Source organism: Talaromyces marneffei, chromosome 5 (assembly GCF_009556855.1).
Source record: "Talaromyces marneffei chromosome 5, complete sequence".
In the NCBI taxonomy this organism is placed as follows: domain Eukaryota; kingdom Fungi; phylum Ascomycota; class Eurotiomycetes; order Eurotiales; family Trichocomaceae; genus Talaromyces; species Talaromyces marneffei.
In genome coordinates, this window is record NC_072352.1 from 3,124,539 (window position 1) to 3,138,439 (window position 13,901).

Below are 13,901 nucleotides of genomic sequence, written 5' to 3' on the forward strand. Positions count from 1 at the left end.
CCGCACACGATAGAATACTCGGCCGCCATTATCTGTTTCATGCATATTGTTTGTCCACCAGTAAAGGGTGTCGCTGTTTGCCATTGACGTTGTGTTCAGGTACCAGCAGTTTACGATTGGTGGAATGTTACCACGACATATGATTTTACCACTGTGATATGATTAGCCTCAAACATTATGAAATGTTAATTTGAGAAAGGACTTCTTCATGTTGCTCAGAAGGCCTGGAAGCCATCTAGCCGAGCATCCGGACAGCCTGTAAGCCAAGGGTATAAGATAGACTTGTTCATCCAAGATGTGCAAAAGATTCTCCTCAACCACGACATTCGGCTTTCTCTTCTCTATTTCTGTCCTTCTTTTCATTCTCTGAGCTGGTCTCTGATTTCTTCGTTGACATTCAATTCATCCGTTCATTAAGCATTAACGTTACATTGCTTCACTGTATATATTCTTATTTGCCGGCCGGAAAATACTCTTACCAGCAATTCTTTTGAAAATGACTCCCACGATCACGTCTTATATGATTCTCTTTTTAGCCGCCGTGGCTACTGCTCGACCTCTTGAACGACGAGAAGTTCCCCAGGAGCACTCTCATGAGCAGTTTCTCACCACCGTGCGAGCATCCCTTGCCGTCAACAACCCAGCCAAAATCCAGGATCCGGTTTTCGCTCTCCTAGGAAATACTGTATGTTTTCTTGTCTCACTATCTGCACCGGGCTAGATATTGATTTTGACTAATGAGAAAAGGCGGCCGCCAAAGGTGCTGGATCAATCACCGATATTAACTGCCTCCAACAAGCTGTAGCCGACCAGGCTTTTACCAACTCCAAAGCCGCCAAAGATGTGAAAGGCATGACTGCAGCACTGGTATACCGAACCCTTGAACGTAATAGCGGCACTGTCGGTGCTACTAGCGCTCTTTGTACCTCTATCAAAGCCGTGAATCCGGAAATCGCAGCCTTACAACAGCATCAGGACCCCGCTTCTACTGGAGCTGCAGCACTTAACAAGAAAATTGCTCTAGAGTTGGCTGTCCAGATTGCTAAGATTGGCGGTGATCCAAACACAGCTATTCAAAGCGGTACCTTTGCTCCAGGTAAAATTGGAGACCCAACTGCCAAAGGAAACACCTGTAAGTTGACAACTGCGGAAAGCAATCACTATATTCTTTTAACACGTCTGGTGCATAGGCGACGATCAAAATGATCCTACTGGTTGTATATTCACAAAGAAGCTTCTTGTTCCAGACGTTACCGCGCAGGAAATTCAGGCTGCTCTGGCATCTGCTGGCGTGAAAGGATCTGCCACTGGGGCATCTTCCACGGTACCAGCAGCAGTACCAGCAGCAGCACCAGCTACGACATCACCCTCAACTGATGCATGTTCCTCCTCGACCGCAGCAACCTCAAACACCGGAGCATCAACCAACACTGCCTCTACCACCAGCACCAGCACCTCGACAACAACCGCTAGCAAAAGCACCCTTAACCTAGGATCTTGCAGCAACTCATCACCTTTCATCGTCTTTGGACCCGGCTTTGATGGTCGTAACACAAACTCCTTCGAGCCTGCTGACAAGGCAACTTTCAACCATGGATCTGCTCTCAATATTGGAGTTGTCGCTAACTTTATTTGTGACCGGCTGAACAGCCCTTGCAAAGCGTCGCAGTCAACTATCGATACATGCAAAAATGCTGCCAAAGCAGCCTCGTCATTGTCAGGACAAGCCGCTGCTGATTCATTCAACCGTGCAATGGCCTAAAGTCCTTGACAAGACCCTGAATCTCAGAACTATGGTCACGTTTTCGAGAGGTGGTCCCCAAATTTCTGGAATAACTATTCACTCAAATATGTAGCTAGATATACAGAAAAATTATCTATAGCCAATTCTTCTATGCCGAGAATCTCAGTATATCATTTTCTCTTTCCCTCCTCAATCTACTAGCCCTAAGCACTATCAAGTCTCATGATCATCTTTCAAAGTATCTAGTTTAGCAAATCCGATTTTCACAAACGGACTTTCCAACACATCGGATAGACGCATCTTCTTTGCAGTCTCAAGGGAAAGTTCAACATCTCTTATACCCCTGGGACGCATAGCAGTTTCATAAGAAGTTATAGCAGCCTCGAGCGTGAATTGACCGGAGAGAACCTGCTTGATTGCTTCGAACAGCTCTGCAACATCTCTCAAGGCATTATTCAAGCCTTGGCCGCGATCTAATCATATTCCCCATTAACATCAGATTAGAGGAAAGTATGACGGATGTGACTCACGAGGCAGCATTGAATGAGCCGCATCTCCCGCCAACGTCACTGTACCACGACGATTATCCCATTCAATAGGTGCCCACTGCTGTGACTGATCAATGGGAAGAATTTCATCATCAGGTAACGCAACGCCCGCCGTACGAAATGGCTCGCACATTTTTGAGCACCGTGTCTTGTAGAATTCCAGTCTTGTTTTTGGGTCTTTGAGCTCATCGAGATAAGGGGGTCCCCACCAACAGTGCTGGATTTGAAATGTCCATTCTTCTGGTTTCTCGAGGTTGGAGCAGTCCAGGGCTGATTTATTCATAGCTTAAGTTAGACAATCAGTTTCGGAAGAAATATGGGGGAAAAGAACGTACCAGTTAGCAGAAAATTACCATAATAATCCGGATGATACGCAATCTTGCCAATGGCATGATACTTGCGCAATAGGATAGCCTGTTCAGCAGTATAACCGCCAGCAGCATGGTTCATCATTGTCAAGTCAATATCAGTTGGCTTCGCAAGCTCCTCCCCCACGAGAAAGCTACGTACTTTAGACCGTGAACCATCGCAGCCTATTAACAAACTGGCGGTCTCCTGAGATCCATCCGAGAATGAAGCCGTCACAAGCCCATCTTGATCATGTTTGATGCTGACCAGTTTCTTCTCAAACTGAAGATATTTTAGGTCAGTTATAACAGCAACGATACCTCCGAGCTAAACAAACCAGAGGAGAGATAGTAACATAGCGAAGTTAATACCATTATCTTCAATCCTGTCCCCCAACCCAGCAATCTTCGTAACTTCCTCCGTGAAACGCGCACTAGTCCAGGCATATGCGCCTCTGCTATAACTTCACCAGTCTCTCCATTAATATGAGGAAAGGGTTCATCGGCATTGTAATGGGGATCGACCAATGCTTCTTTCAAACGTGACTGTATATAATCTGGGACAACGGAAAAGAGGTATTCCTTTCCCCAATGCAGTTGCATGCCTTGACCTGTTAGCAAGAATACAGGGGTGTAGATTCAAATACCATACCCCAGTCTCGAGATTTATTCCAGTAAATGTCTTCAGCATCACGCTCAAAAAGAATATACTGTATATTTTCCTAAGTTTGTCATATCAGTAACCGTGTACCATCCTGAAAACAAGAATACTGACTTGTTGTAGACCATGGGCAAGCACCAGACCACTTGTTCCTTTTGATCGATTATCAGCTTGATTACACCCTGCTCTTGAGACAGTACTTACCTCCCCCTATAATGAGAACCTTAAAGCTGGTCGTTGACCCCATTGTTATGGCAGGCATCTATTTCATATCATGTTGCGTTGACCGAAATCTTGAACTTACCTAGGCACGTTGGAATGAGTTTTGGGCATATTATAATATCTGGCCCCCGCACGCTTGGCTTTTGTGTAACGCTCATATAGAACCAACCAGACCAGTGGTTTGACTGTCAATGCATGCAGCATGCAGACTAACGCAGACCACAGAGTGCTCTCGTTGGTCGTGATCCATGCAGGTGAGCGAAGGCTATTCATCTTCAGCTCAACGCCGACTGGACGAATAATGATGATGGCGCATCTTATCAATTATTCCAGATACTATGCATAGTTAAACACATTATGAACCCAAGCACTCAAGGATAAACATAAATTTCTAACATAAAAAGGATGGAAGACTAAAGAAAACTAAAAGCCTAAAATAGACAAACTGTTACCGTATCAGGACTTGACTCTCTGAACTTGTTTTGACAGTCAAGTGAAAGCGTGTTCCAACTCCTGGCACAAACAAAGTGTCTTTGCATATGAGCGAATGAGTATCGCCTTCGTGTGTTTTCGAACAACACAAAATCCATTATTTGACATTTAATAGGCCATTTTGTGATGATACATAAAATTTGATTTTCATAGTCGCACTCAATCCAGTGAGCGAATCGATCGAGACGAAGCATACTTGCAGTTCTCCCTGGGAGTATATCCATTTTTAGATGGAGATAGAAGTAAAATAGTTGTGTATAGTCGATGGTGTGGAACCCGGGAGGATTGATTCTGTAAGTTGAATGAGCCAGGCTCTTGTGGTAGAGAATCGTTGCGGATGGAGATTTGGCCACTCCTCCAGGAGATCCAATCGGACATCTTGAACATTTTGTAATCGGTAACATGGAGTTAAGACTGCTTCAACGTCAGATTGAACGAAAGCTAAGCCGATGTCCCCACGATATGTCAATGGGAAACTAAAACTTAATTGTGGTTCACCATTCTCTGAAGCCCAGGAACCCGTCTGCATCAGGCCGTACACAGAACGCAACCGATTTGATCACCTTGTGTAGATGGTATATAATCTCTGTATAGAGTTGCTTGCTGGTGCGAAGAATAGAAAGGTCTGTCTTTTGTCTGTGCCATCCTGAGGGAGCAAGGTCCTCCAAGATCAGATATCGAATTTCTGGTGGCAGTCTGGAAAATGATCCCAGACCAAGGCTAGACATCCCTGTAAACAGGAGAGAAGGGAAGTGAATGAGCCTCACAAACAATGATCCAGTGTTTCATGAATAGATGTACGTTCAGAAAGTATCTGATATAAAATTCTCCGGTGCTCGCAGGATTCTTGCGACTTGCAGTCTGTAAAAATAGGAGTTGGGGCTGCCTGTTGTTGTTGTTGTTGCTGTTGTTGCTGTTGCCTTGACCCATGTTGAAGCTTAAGCAGCCATAGGCAGCGACCATATAGCTCCTCGAGTCGGGAGCATTAGTCGAGGTAGTAGTTGACTACGTTCTAGACGCACGACATAGTCGAATCCCTGCAAGCTTTCTTGATGCTGCTTTGATTCCCATTCCAAAAATTTATTCAAAGTCACCTAATGAGAAAACTTAACTGAAGCCATCAAACGGGAAATGAAAAGTCGGAGGACATACCAGAAATGCTGGGATGGGGAGGAGTAATATCTTCCACGCAGTCGATATTCGCAACTGTAGTCTCGATAAACTCATTGACGCTAGGAAGGGGATATGGCTCAGGAATTGAGTACTCATGCTTCCAGAATCGGTTCGCTTTACGACTTGGATCATTGCCCAGGAGACAATGCATGCAGAGAATTGTGCAAAATCTCATAAGGAAGCAGAAAAATACCCAATAAAAGAAGATCAACCTTCAAAGCGATGAGCGAGAAAGGTTCATTTTCCGATACGAAACGACATTGGGAAGTTAAGAGGTCGCTGAATGCCATCCGAGTCTGGATGACTGTCACGGGGGAGGGAGGCATTTCTACTATCCAAGAGGCATCTTATCTTGCCTTTTCCAACCGGTCTTGCGTATTTCCACGAGTTAATTGCCGAGATATGATTGTAAAGAAGAATAGTTGCTGGATGGTCGCAGAAATCTTAGGTCGCGCTCTCCACGATGGTAGTGTTTGCCGTATTGGTATACTCATCCCAAACCATGGTTATTTCTAAGAAGGGATGATCCTTTTCTCTAGAAAAAAAATGACCCTTTGTAATATCAAGTCAGAGCCAAGGGTCGTCACGGAGATCAACTTATAATCTGAAATTTGACAAGCCATGGCCACGGCATCACAAATGACTCTATCTAGTACCAGCTTGAGTCAACTATAGTCACACTTATATTGTCGAAGGATCCAAATTCCCATAAATTGCATTCTAGTGCCGCAAGGAACTTTAAAACAAAAATACATTTTTGATCGAAGATGCAGCTTTGTTCCCGGCCATCAAAGATGACGCCGGTGGCCATCATCACTGTTCTATTAGGAATTATCTCCTTAGTTCAAGGTAAGTTAATTCAAATATCGACAGCTGTTCTTTTTTATAGATGGACTATGCTTGCATTTTACTTGGATATGGGCTAACGCGGCATAAGTGACAGGCCTAGAAATCACCTCTCCAAACGCAGGCGACAAAATCGACATCCAACAAGGCCTCCCAATCTCATGGATTGTTGAAGATACCGACAATCTCACAGCTAACGTCGACATTCAGCTTTATTGGAACGAACGCTTTCAAGTAGGCTTGACTTGGTCCGAGCCTGGGAGTACCGTTCCTATCAATGATTCCAGCTACACTTTCCAATATACTCGCGATAAAGATTACATTTGGCCGAAAACAGACTACGTTGTTTATTTGTACGACGGCTCTAACTCCACACATAAAACTGGCGAATTCGAAATATTCAATACTGACGGTCGTGTCACTTCCACGACCTCCATGCCCACTGCAACCCAGAAAGGCTCAAAAAAGGGCCCCTCGGCATCAGCGTCGGACTCGGTCAGGCTTAATTCGACATCTACTCGTCTTCCGCATCACACACCGAGCGCTTCTTCAGGTAGGCCAAATGGATTGGCACATGACAGCGTAGCAACTGGTAACATGGGTTTTGTTGAGATGGGAGGATCGCTTCTTTGGGGCATAATCTTGGTATATGTACAGGGCGGACTGATCTGGACTTGAGTCATTTACACGGTTTTGGTTATGGTAGGCAGGTTCTTCATGCTTTCAACTTTTGGCATTTTGATGTTTTATATTCAGGCACTTGAGTTCCGTACTTTAAGATCTTAGGGATTCACTGATAGAGTTTTCAGTGCAAACCCTACCAACAACCATCGATGTGTATAAGCAGTTGAGTTGCACTTCAATCAGAGCGTGTTAGTAGGTTTCGGCTTCAAGCCATGTCTAATGATCCTGGTATTAAACAAAACAACGCAACTGGCCCCATGTCAACCTCATATTGGCACAGGTACGTTGGCACAGACAAATAAGAAGCAACGGCTCAAACTAGGGCCAACATATTCTCCATGTCTCCACCAATTTAAATAAGAACCAACAAAAGTAAAGCCTTTTAGACGTCACAGAAGCAATTAAGCGCCTACTTAAATGGGCCCGTTCGATTCTAGATCAACAAGCTGAAGACGATCGGCCGTGCCTGTGGAGATGGGTCGTTGATTATTGGTTGATTAGTGCGTGATGGGTTTCGCAAAGAGAACAATAAGTACTTTCTGAGACCCTTGCTTCTATTGATTGTTGCAAGTTTTTCTTCTATGCATGGAATTCTCCTTTTTGAGGGTCAATTTCTCATTCTCAACAGCCGGGGTTGAACAAGAAGTTTCGTTGGGTTCAATATAAGCTTATTTGCAAACCGGTCTGCAAAGCAGCTTAAAAATGTTCTCCACTACCAAGCTCGAGAGAACTGGTCTTTTCCTCGCTTCATTTATCGCGGTCCTATCCCCATCGCTATCAGCGGTTGCTCTTGCCAACCAAACATGCTACTACCCAGATGGCTCAATCGCTCAAGGTGATAAGCCTTGTGGAAATGGAACGGATGTAGGTTGCTGTGGATCAGGTGCCATCTGCCTTTCGAATAGCCTTTGCATGGACGTCCGTCAGCCGAATACCTTGGCCAGATCATCATGTACAGACAAGACATGGAATAGTGGAAATTGTCCAAACTATTGTCTTCAGGGTGAGTGATGCGCCTCGTGTCTTTTCGTCGGCATCACATACTAAATTTGACTTCTTGTTGCAGATACCAGTTTCAACAAAAGCGGTTGCTCGATCATACTCTTCTCATATCTCGACAGCACCGCCGAGTACTGCTGTAACAACATGGACGCCAGCGGTAACACTCCCATTTGCGCTAATAACTACTCGAAATTCCAAATTCCTGACTCTAGTATAGTTCCTGGTTATGCCCTTCTGTCGGAATATACCACTGTCTCGAATGCTATGTCTTCAACAGGAAGTAACCCTAACGGTGACCACCATGCTACTATTGGAGTAGGAGTCGGAGTTGGCGTACCATTAGGTCTCATTACACTTGCTTCGATTGCCTGGGCGCTTTGGGAACGACGAAAATTGAATCGCTACAAGAATGAAATCATCCCAAATGCAAAGAAATCATCTCCTTATTCAGATGCAGCACCTCAGCAGCAGGCGTACAGTATGGCACCTGTGAATACCGGCGCATACACACAACCCGCGCAGACGTACAATGATAATCAATACAATTCAGCATTGTTGTCGGAGATGGAAACGACAGGCCCGGTGGAGTTGGATTCAAGGAAGTAGTGGGAGAGATGTTGAGTTGTAATTAGTCCCAAGGCCTTGACTTTCTATCTCGTATGTTAGACTATCTATTCTAGGAAGGTATCACATCGAGGGTTTGTTCGGTTTCAGGGATTAGGGTTCAGTGACGCCGTTGATGAGGTTACACTGGCGCGTCAGGTCCAGCACCGAAAGAACCTTAAATCAACCTTGAAATCCTTCGTGAATTTTACTGGCTGGTGCGTGTCACATTGGAGAAATCGATACTGGCAGTCTGCATGCTATGCCGGAGAATTGGACTGGCAAATAGCACGTGGATCAACACAATTTTGATAATCATAATTCCAAAGAATTGAAACTTATATACATGAATATGCTGTTCACCAACAACTAGCGATGATCAATTACTGATACAGTTTGATGGAGTTGATCGAGAAGTAGGTCTCCGAGTAAGCTGATGGGTTAGCAGCAACGTAAGCATTACAAGTCGATTGACCTGTGATAGTGGCACAATCAGTCCAGTCTGACCACTCCTGACCACCGGCACCATTTTCACCACAGAAGTCAAGGTTGAAGATCTATAGTATGATGGTCAGCTTAACCAAAAGGAAACTTGGGAGGGGGTAGGTTGGCAACATACAACGGTCTGATCAATGAAGTTGCTAGCAACATCACATCCATTGTTGGAGTCGAATTGAAACAGAGGAGTGCCCCAGCAAGTAGGATCTGGGCTGCCGCTTGTAATGTCGGCTGGGATTTCATCGCGTGGGAACACCCAGAGTTGAAGCGAGTCTTCAAGGGAGAGCACCCAGACACCACCACCCGCAGCATTGAATCCAGCTCCGAACTGGCTGGAAGTGCTTTGGACTCCGCAACCACCACCATTTGAGAGAGTGCAGTTGGTACGAGCATCCGTTCCGGTAAAGTCAGTGGTTGAGAGAATGCACGTGTTGCCGGTGTGTAGGGAGACGTAGGCACCGGCAACATCATCGTAGGCCTCCATTATATCAATTTCGCCGTAGGGATTTGTTGGTTGTTGATTGTCCAGCTTTACACACAAAAAGTTAGACACAGCAAAATTTGTTTAAGAATACGCAAGGACATTTCATTTTATACTACGCAGGCCAGATACCGCAAACGGAAACAGGCAAATGTTCAAAGTCAGTGATCAGAAGACCACTGCTGAAGGTGTCTTGACTGTAGACGCGGACCGAGTTACGACCTGTTGAAGATGAATCAAGGACGGTGGTGTTGTCGGCTCCTAGGTAGATCTGGCTGTTGCTCGTGCTGTAGAGACTGTCACTGGATGCAGTGCTCTGGTCAACGTAGTTGACAAATCCCGCCGTCGGATCGGCTTCCTAACAGATCTGTCATGAGATGACTATCCATAAATTGATATACGTTAGCTGGTAACATACCGTGTCGAACACAAAGTAATCTAAGAAGTTGCTCGAGTTGATATCCCATTGCAAAGTATATGCAGCAGCTCCTGTTCCAAGAATGACCGGGTAGGTTGCCACAGCTAACGTAGATCCTTTCATTTTGTTGATGAGTTGATCTGGGATTTGGTCGGTGTAGAAGTACTTGTGAGACAGATGGTAGTTCTGATGCACAGTGGCTAAAAGCCTATATTACTATAAATTCCGAGTAGCTTGTTGATGATCACAGGAGAATATTCAAGATACTCGATTCTCGAGCCCCCGAATCTAAGGGCCTTATATGGTTACCAATCAGGTTACATCTGTGAACTCGGTCCCCAGCAATGAGGCTCGCCCTTAAGGTTAAAGCTATTTCTGAAAATCAGCCTTCTTCAAAAATAAAGTGATAAAACCCCGTTCTATCGCGATGGGGCAGTAACATGTCAGTTAACTAGTTAGTTTAGTCAGGGGCTGAAGCGATGCATACTAAAATAGCGATAACCGTCTGAAATAAGAAGCACTGATGCAACGGTACTAGTACTGGTACCGTAGTTGGACTCCTGAATTTAGTAGGTAGGTACGGAGTATGTAGCGAGTCATGTTTTCTGTTATTTACACAGTACTATGTCGTATGTTGTTAATAGGAATCGAATATAATCACGTTGAACGGCTTCTGATTGTTCGAACTCTGTAGGAGAACATCTTAGAGGTTGATTTCAATCAGCAGCAGCCGCTGTCGTAACCTAAAAGCCCTACCGGTAGCTAATCAAAGCGCATAGGCTTGCAAAGTAGCTAGTTATCCAGTGCGTTCCTGATGGGTTATAGGGCATCACTGGCACAGTAAGAACTTATTTTCATTCCGCCCCGTGTCCGGAGTAAAAATAGAAATTAGCCGCAACCTAATTACCCATCTTTAGATGCATGGAACGGTCGAAGACCACTCCGCAGCGGCAACTATAAGGAGTCTACAGGCAAAGCATAGGCTGTGAAGCTTTGAACTTACAGACGAGCCAGGATGCCTCTCTTCGTTAGCGCTCTCGTATTCGTTCCCGCATGTTGGTTGTTCCAAGTGTGGAAAGGCATTACCTGGCTGGGACCTCTTGGTCTTTGTAGCACGGCGGTTAGCACAGAGATACAATTCCAGTGACCTTGCAAGTTTGCTATGATTTCCTGAGTGCAAGACCGGAGTCAACTGGAAATATCCACTTGATTCAGGGTTTGTATCGATATTTGAACTGATAATAATCGGACACATGCGTGGCACGAAGTTCGGCTTTGAACAACATGGAATACCCCAGGAGTGTGACAGACCAGTTAATTTATCATAGGCAGTGCCTTGAGTGTGTGATCGATTGGATGAGATAGAAGTTCTTATATTATATGAGGTCGTTGTGTTGCTTGTATGACTATAACATCGTAAAACAGTGTAGAGAATTGGGATTCGCCTACAATAGGTGTTGCTCTAATGCCGTAGAGACAGCATTGGCCATTATTTATTTTTCTTAGAGACTTTGATTGAGAGAAACTGGTTGACATTGAGTTTGCCCCTTGCTTCACTATTCCGTCAGACTCGAAAGATTTGATCGTAGATCCGTAGACCATAGATGTGAGCCCTCAAGTCACCATTATAGACTTTATGCTATTTTTAATGTACATGCAAAGAACACACAAACGGCAAAAGAGTCATTTGAAGCAATAGGCAAAGTAGGCGGCTTAGAAGCCACCGAGAGCGATGGTAAATACTGAAAGTTGCAGCTGAAAGAGCCAGAGCTACTCATTATTGATAACGTTGACAACTCGGACCTTAACTTGAAAGGATTATTCCCTCGTGGTGATGAAGGTTATATCTTTGTCACGAAAAGAAACCCAGATTTCTGAATTTACGGTACCACTGGGTGTATTGAACTGAAAGAGCTAAAAGAAAGGGAAGCACTAGACCTTCTACTAGAGCATGTGCAAATTCCTAAACAGTAACACGCAACGACGGAAAGCTTGGGTTAAGAGATCAATAAGGCCATCGGATACCTTGTTCAACCGTTAGCTCAACCAGGAACGGCCGTGTTCAGAAAAATGTGTGATCTGAAGGATTATCTGAAACTTCGACGCATATCTATTGGGGCAAACGCTGAGCGATACTTCCTCCAAAAGCAGATAGAGAAGCGGAGAAAGAAGAAAAAGATGAGGACGTCATCTATGCTGCCTTTGACAACTCCTTCGGATACCTTCAGGCCAAGAATACAACAGTAAGTCAAGAGATCGTTTAGATTTTGATGGTTTCTACTACTTTGAAAACATTCGGGTTGAGAAAACTGGCAAAAATCAATTTCTATTTCAAACTTTAGATTATCCAATGTTCGAATTCTGAACGTGATTCTCGCGCGCCTTCAACCTCCTCATATGCTTTCGCAAGTCTGAAAGGAGATTGGGGTTGCTTAATCCATACGAGTAAGAAAAGCACTTCACGAACTATACGCATTACCACTCATCAGACCTTGCTTATTATTATTCAGAATCCAGCTGTAAATGCAGCGAAGTGTGGGTACATATATGCAGAGCGAGCGTGGCTGTTTCAATGAATGAGCATTGTACCTGTCGACAGCGAAGGATATTTTGGCACAAACTTTGGGATATAAGGTTGAAAGTACAATGACAGCAATGCTAGGTTGGAAGAAATGGCTGACCAGAGACAGTTGAAACTAGACAAAGAGCGTCCATGGATCTAATGGGCAATCTGTAACCTAGCGAAACTCAAGATGCACAAGAGGGCAGGTTAAAAGCAGCCGAGACCCTGACCACAGATGTAATCTACCGAATGGAATATTGTCGAGGTGAAGAGCATCCAAACTGCGTCTATGGTATCTTTAATCTGGCACAGCTGTATGACCTTCAGGGGTAGCTTGATAATGCTATTTACAAATGTGAGGTCGCCTTCCGGATGGCAGTAGCGAGGCCAACAGCACAGCATCCGCCATGTTTATAGATCAAATACAGTATGCACACTCTTAGAGGTCTATATTCGTCTAAAGTCAGCTTAGGTACATTTAGCTAGGTATGGCAGAAATGCTCCTCAGCCACTTAGGCACAAAAGACTAAGTTTTTAACACTCTAGAGACTGACCAACCTTGAACTCCCACCACAGAAAAATATGACCAAGTACAATGTGCCTCGGTCATTTTTCTACTACTAGGGTTCTCGTAAGGCTGTTTGTGCAAGTTAGCAGCACTGATGAATCTCATACACTAACTTACCCCAAATGCCGTATTAGGTAAGTTTTTTATCATCCAACAAGCGCTAGTACAACCCAGTGCCGTTCAACCGTCCTGGAATTCCGGATTACTAAAAGCGGAGAGCAGTCTTGTTACAAAGAATTCCCTCAACTTTTGTAGAAGAGGCCCGGGATGTGAATCACCAAGTGGGAGTGTTGGCTTTGATTGCAACGATCTTGGAACTTGACGCATTCCGCAACATATTACCGGTATGGGGAGGGTAATCGGATGTCTCAAAGCTCATAGGTGGTAAACTGGAAAACTTGCATGGAGTAATGTTGCATCGCTACTGTGAATGCTGACTAACTGCAAACTGTAGCCAGGGTTTGTACCTTGACAGCTGGATTCCAAATAAATTAGACAACTCGCCTGGAAGATACCCTTCTTGTGTCGGGTTCTGAAGGAACTAGTCATGCAGGATGGTTCCATTCTTCGAAAGCCACCTGGCTAACATTATTAACGAAACAAAGGGCTTAGACCTCAATTATATTGTCCAACTATCTCGGTGACAGACCGACAATTCACCGGTGCATAAATGCCCCATATTTACCCCAATTCGTGCGTTACGATCAACCCATGGCGAACGAATTGATGATGCTATTGAGCTGGGCAGCTGAAGTATCCCTGGAAGTCAGTGATTTCTCACTAGTTATCGAATGACCTTTGTTATGCGTCGAGTATACAAGCCTATCCAGGTAACGAGACAATGGATGATTGATATGTCCTTTGTCATCTTAGATCAATAGTTAGGTATCTTTGAGACAGGATCGATCCGGGTTGTAGTATCGATATGAATTCAAAACAAAACTATTTGACCGCTGCCGAACACACAACGTCCAATAATACTTTACTTTTTTGTCACTATTGTCGCCGGAGTTGTGTGCCGCGTAGGAGAATTTATCAAAAGTACAAAAGG

At 44.5% G+C, this 13,901-nt stretch overlaps 5 protein-coding genes across 5 annotated transcripts; 3 read left to right on the forward strand and 2 right to left on the reverse strand.

Annotated features, from left to right (window-relative positions):
• Positions 1–496: 496 nt before the first annotated feature.
• EYB26_007450 (uncharacterized protein) lies at positions 497–1,762 on the forward strand (the record flags this gene model as incomplete). The annotated part of the gene is made up of 3 exons (XM_054266717.1): positions 497–685; positions 748–1,132; positions 1,191–1,762. 3 exons carry the CDS (start codon positions 497–499, stop codon positions 1,760–1,762), a joined length of 1,146 nt encoding a protein of 381 aa, XP_054122692.1.
• Positions 1,763–1,957: 195 nt separating this feature from the next.
• EYB26_007451 (uncharacterized protein) lies at positions 1,958–3,547 on the reverse strand (the record flags this gene model as incomplete). Its single annotated transcript, XM_054266718.1, has 7 exons — positions 1,958–2,217; positions 2,275–2,562; positions 2,628–2,922; positions 3,012–3,244; positions 3,292–3,361; positions 3,415–3,452; positions 3,505–3,547. The coding sequence occupies 7 exons, from the start codon at positions 3,545–3,547 to the stop codon at positions 1,958–1,960; spliced, it is 1,227 nt and encodes a 408-aa protein (XP_054122693.1).
• Positions 3,548–5,981: 2,434 nt separating this feature from the next.
• On the forward strand, positions 5,982–6,711 carry EYB26_007452 (uncharacterized protein; the record flags this gene model as incomplete). Its single annotated transcript, XM_054266719.1, has 2 exons — positions 5,982–6,036; positions 6,131–6,711. 2 exons carry the CDS (start codon positions 5,982–5,984, stop codon positions 6,709–6,711), a joined length of 636 nt encoding a protein of 211 aa, XP_054122694.1.
• Positions 6,712–7,419: 708 nt separating this feature from the next.
• EYB26_007453 (uncharacterized protein) lies at positions 7,420–8,325 on the forward strand (the record flags this gene model as incomplete). The annotated part of the gene is made up of 2 exons (XM_054266720.1): positions 7,420–7,720; positions 7,784–8,325. 2 exons carry the CDS (start codon positions 7,420–7,422, stop codon positions 8,323–8,325), a joined length of 843 nt encoding a protein of 280 aa, XP_054122695.1.
• A 380-nt stretch (positions 8,326–8,705) lies between these two features.
• EYB26_007454 (uncharacterized protein) lies at positions 8,706–9,842 on the reverse strand (the record flags this gene model as incomplete). The annotated part of the gene is made up of 4 exons (XM_054266721.1): positions 8,706–8,879; positions 8,942–9,349; positions 9,441–9,659; positions 9,720–9,842. The coding sequence occupies 4 exons, from the start codon at positions 9,840–9,842 to the stop codon at positions 8,706–8,708; spliced, it is 924 nt and encodes a 307-aa protein (XP_054122696.1).
• Between the last annotated feature and the right edge of the window lie 4,059 nt (positions 9,843–13,901).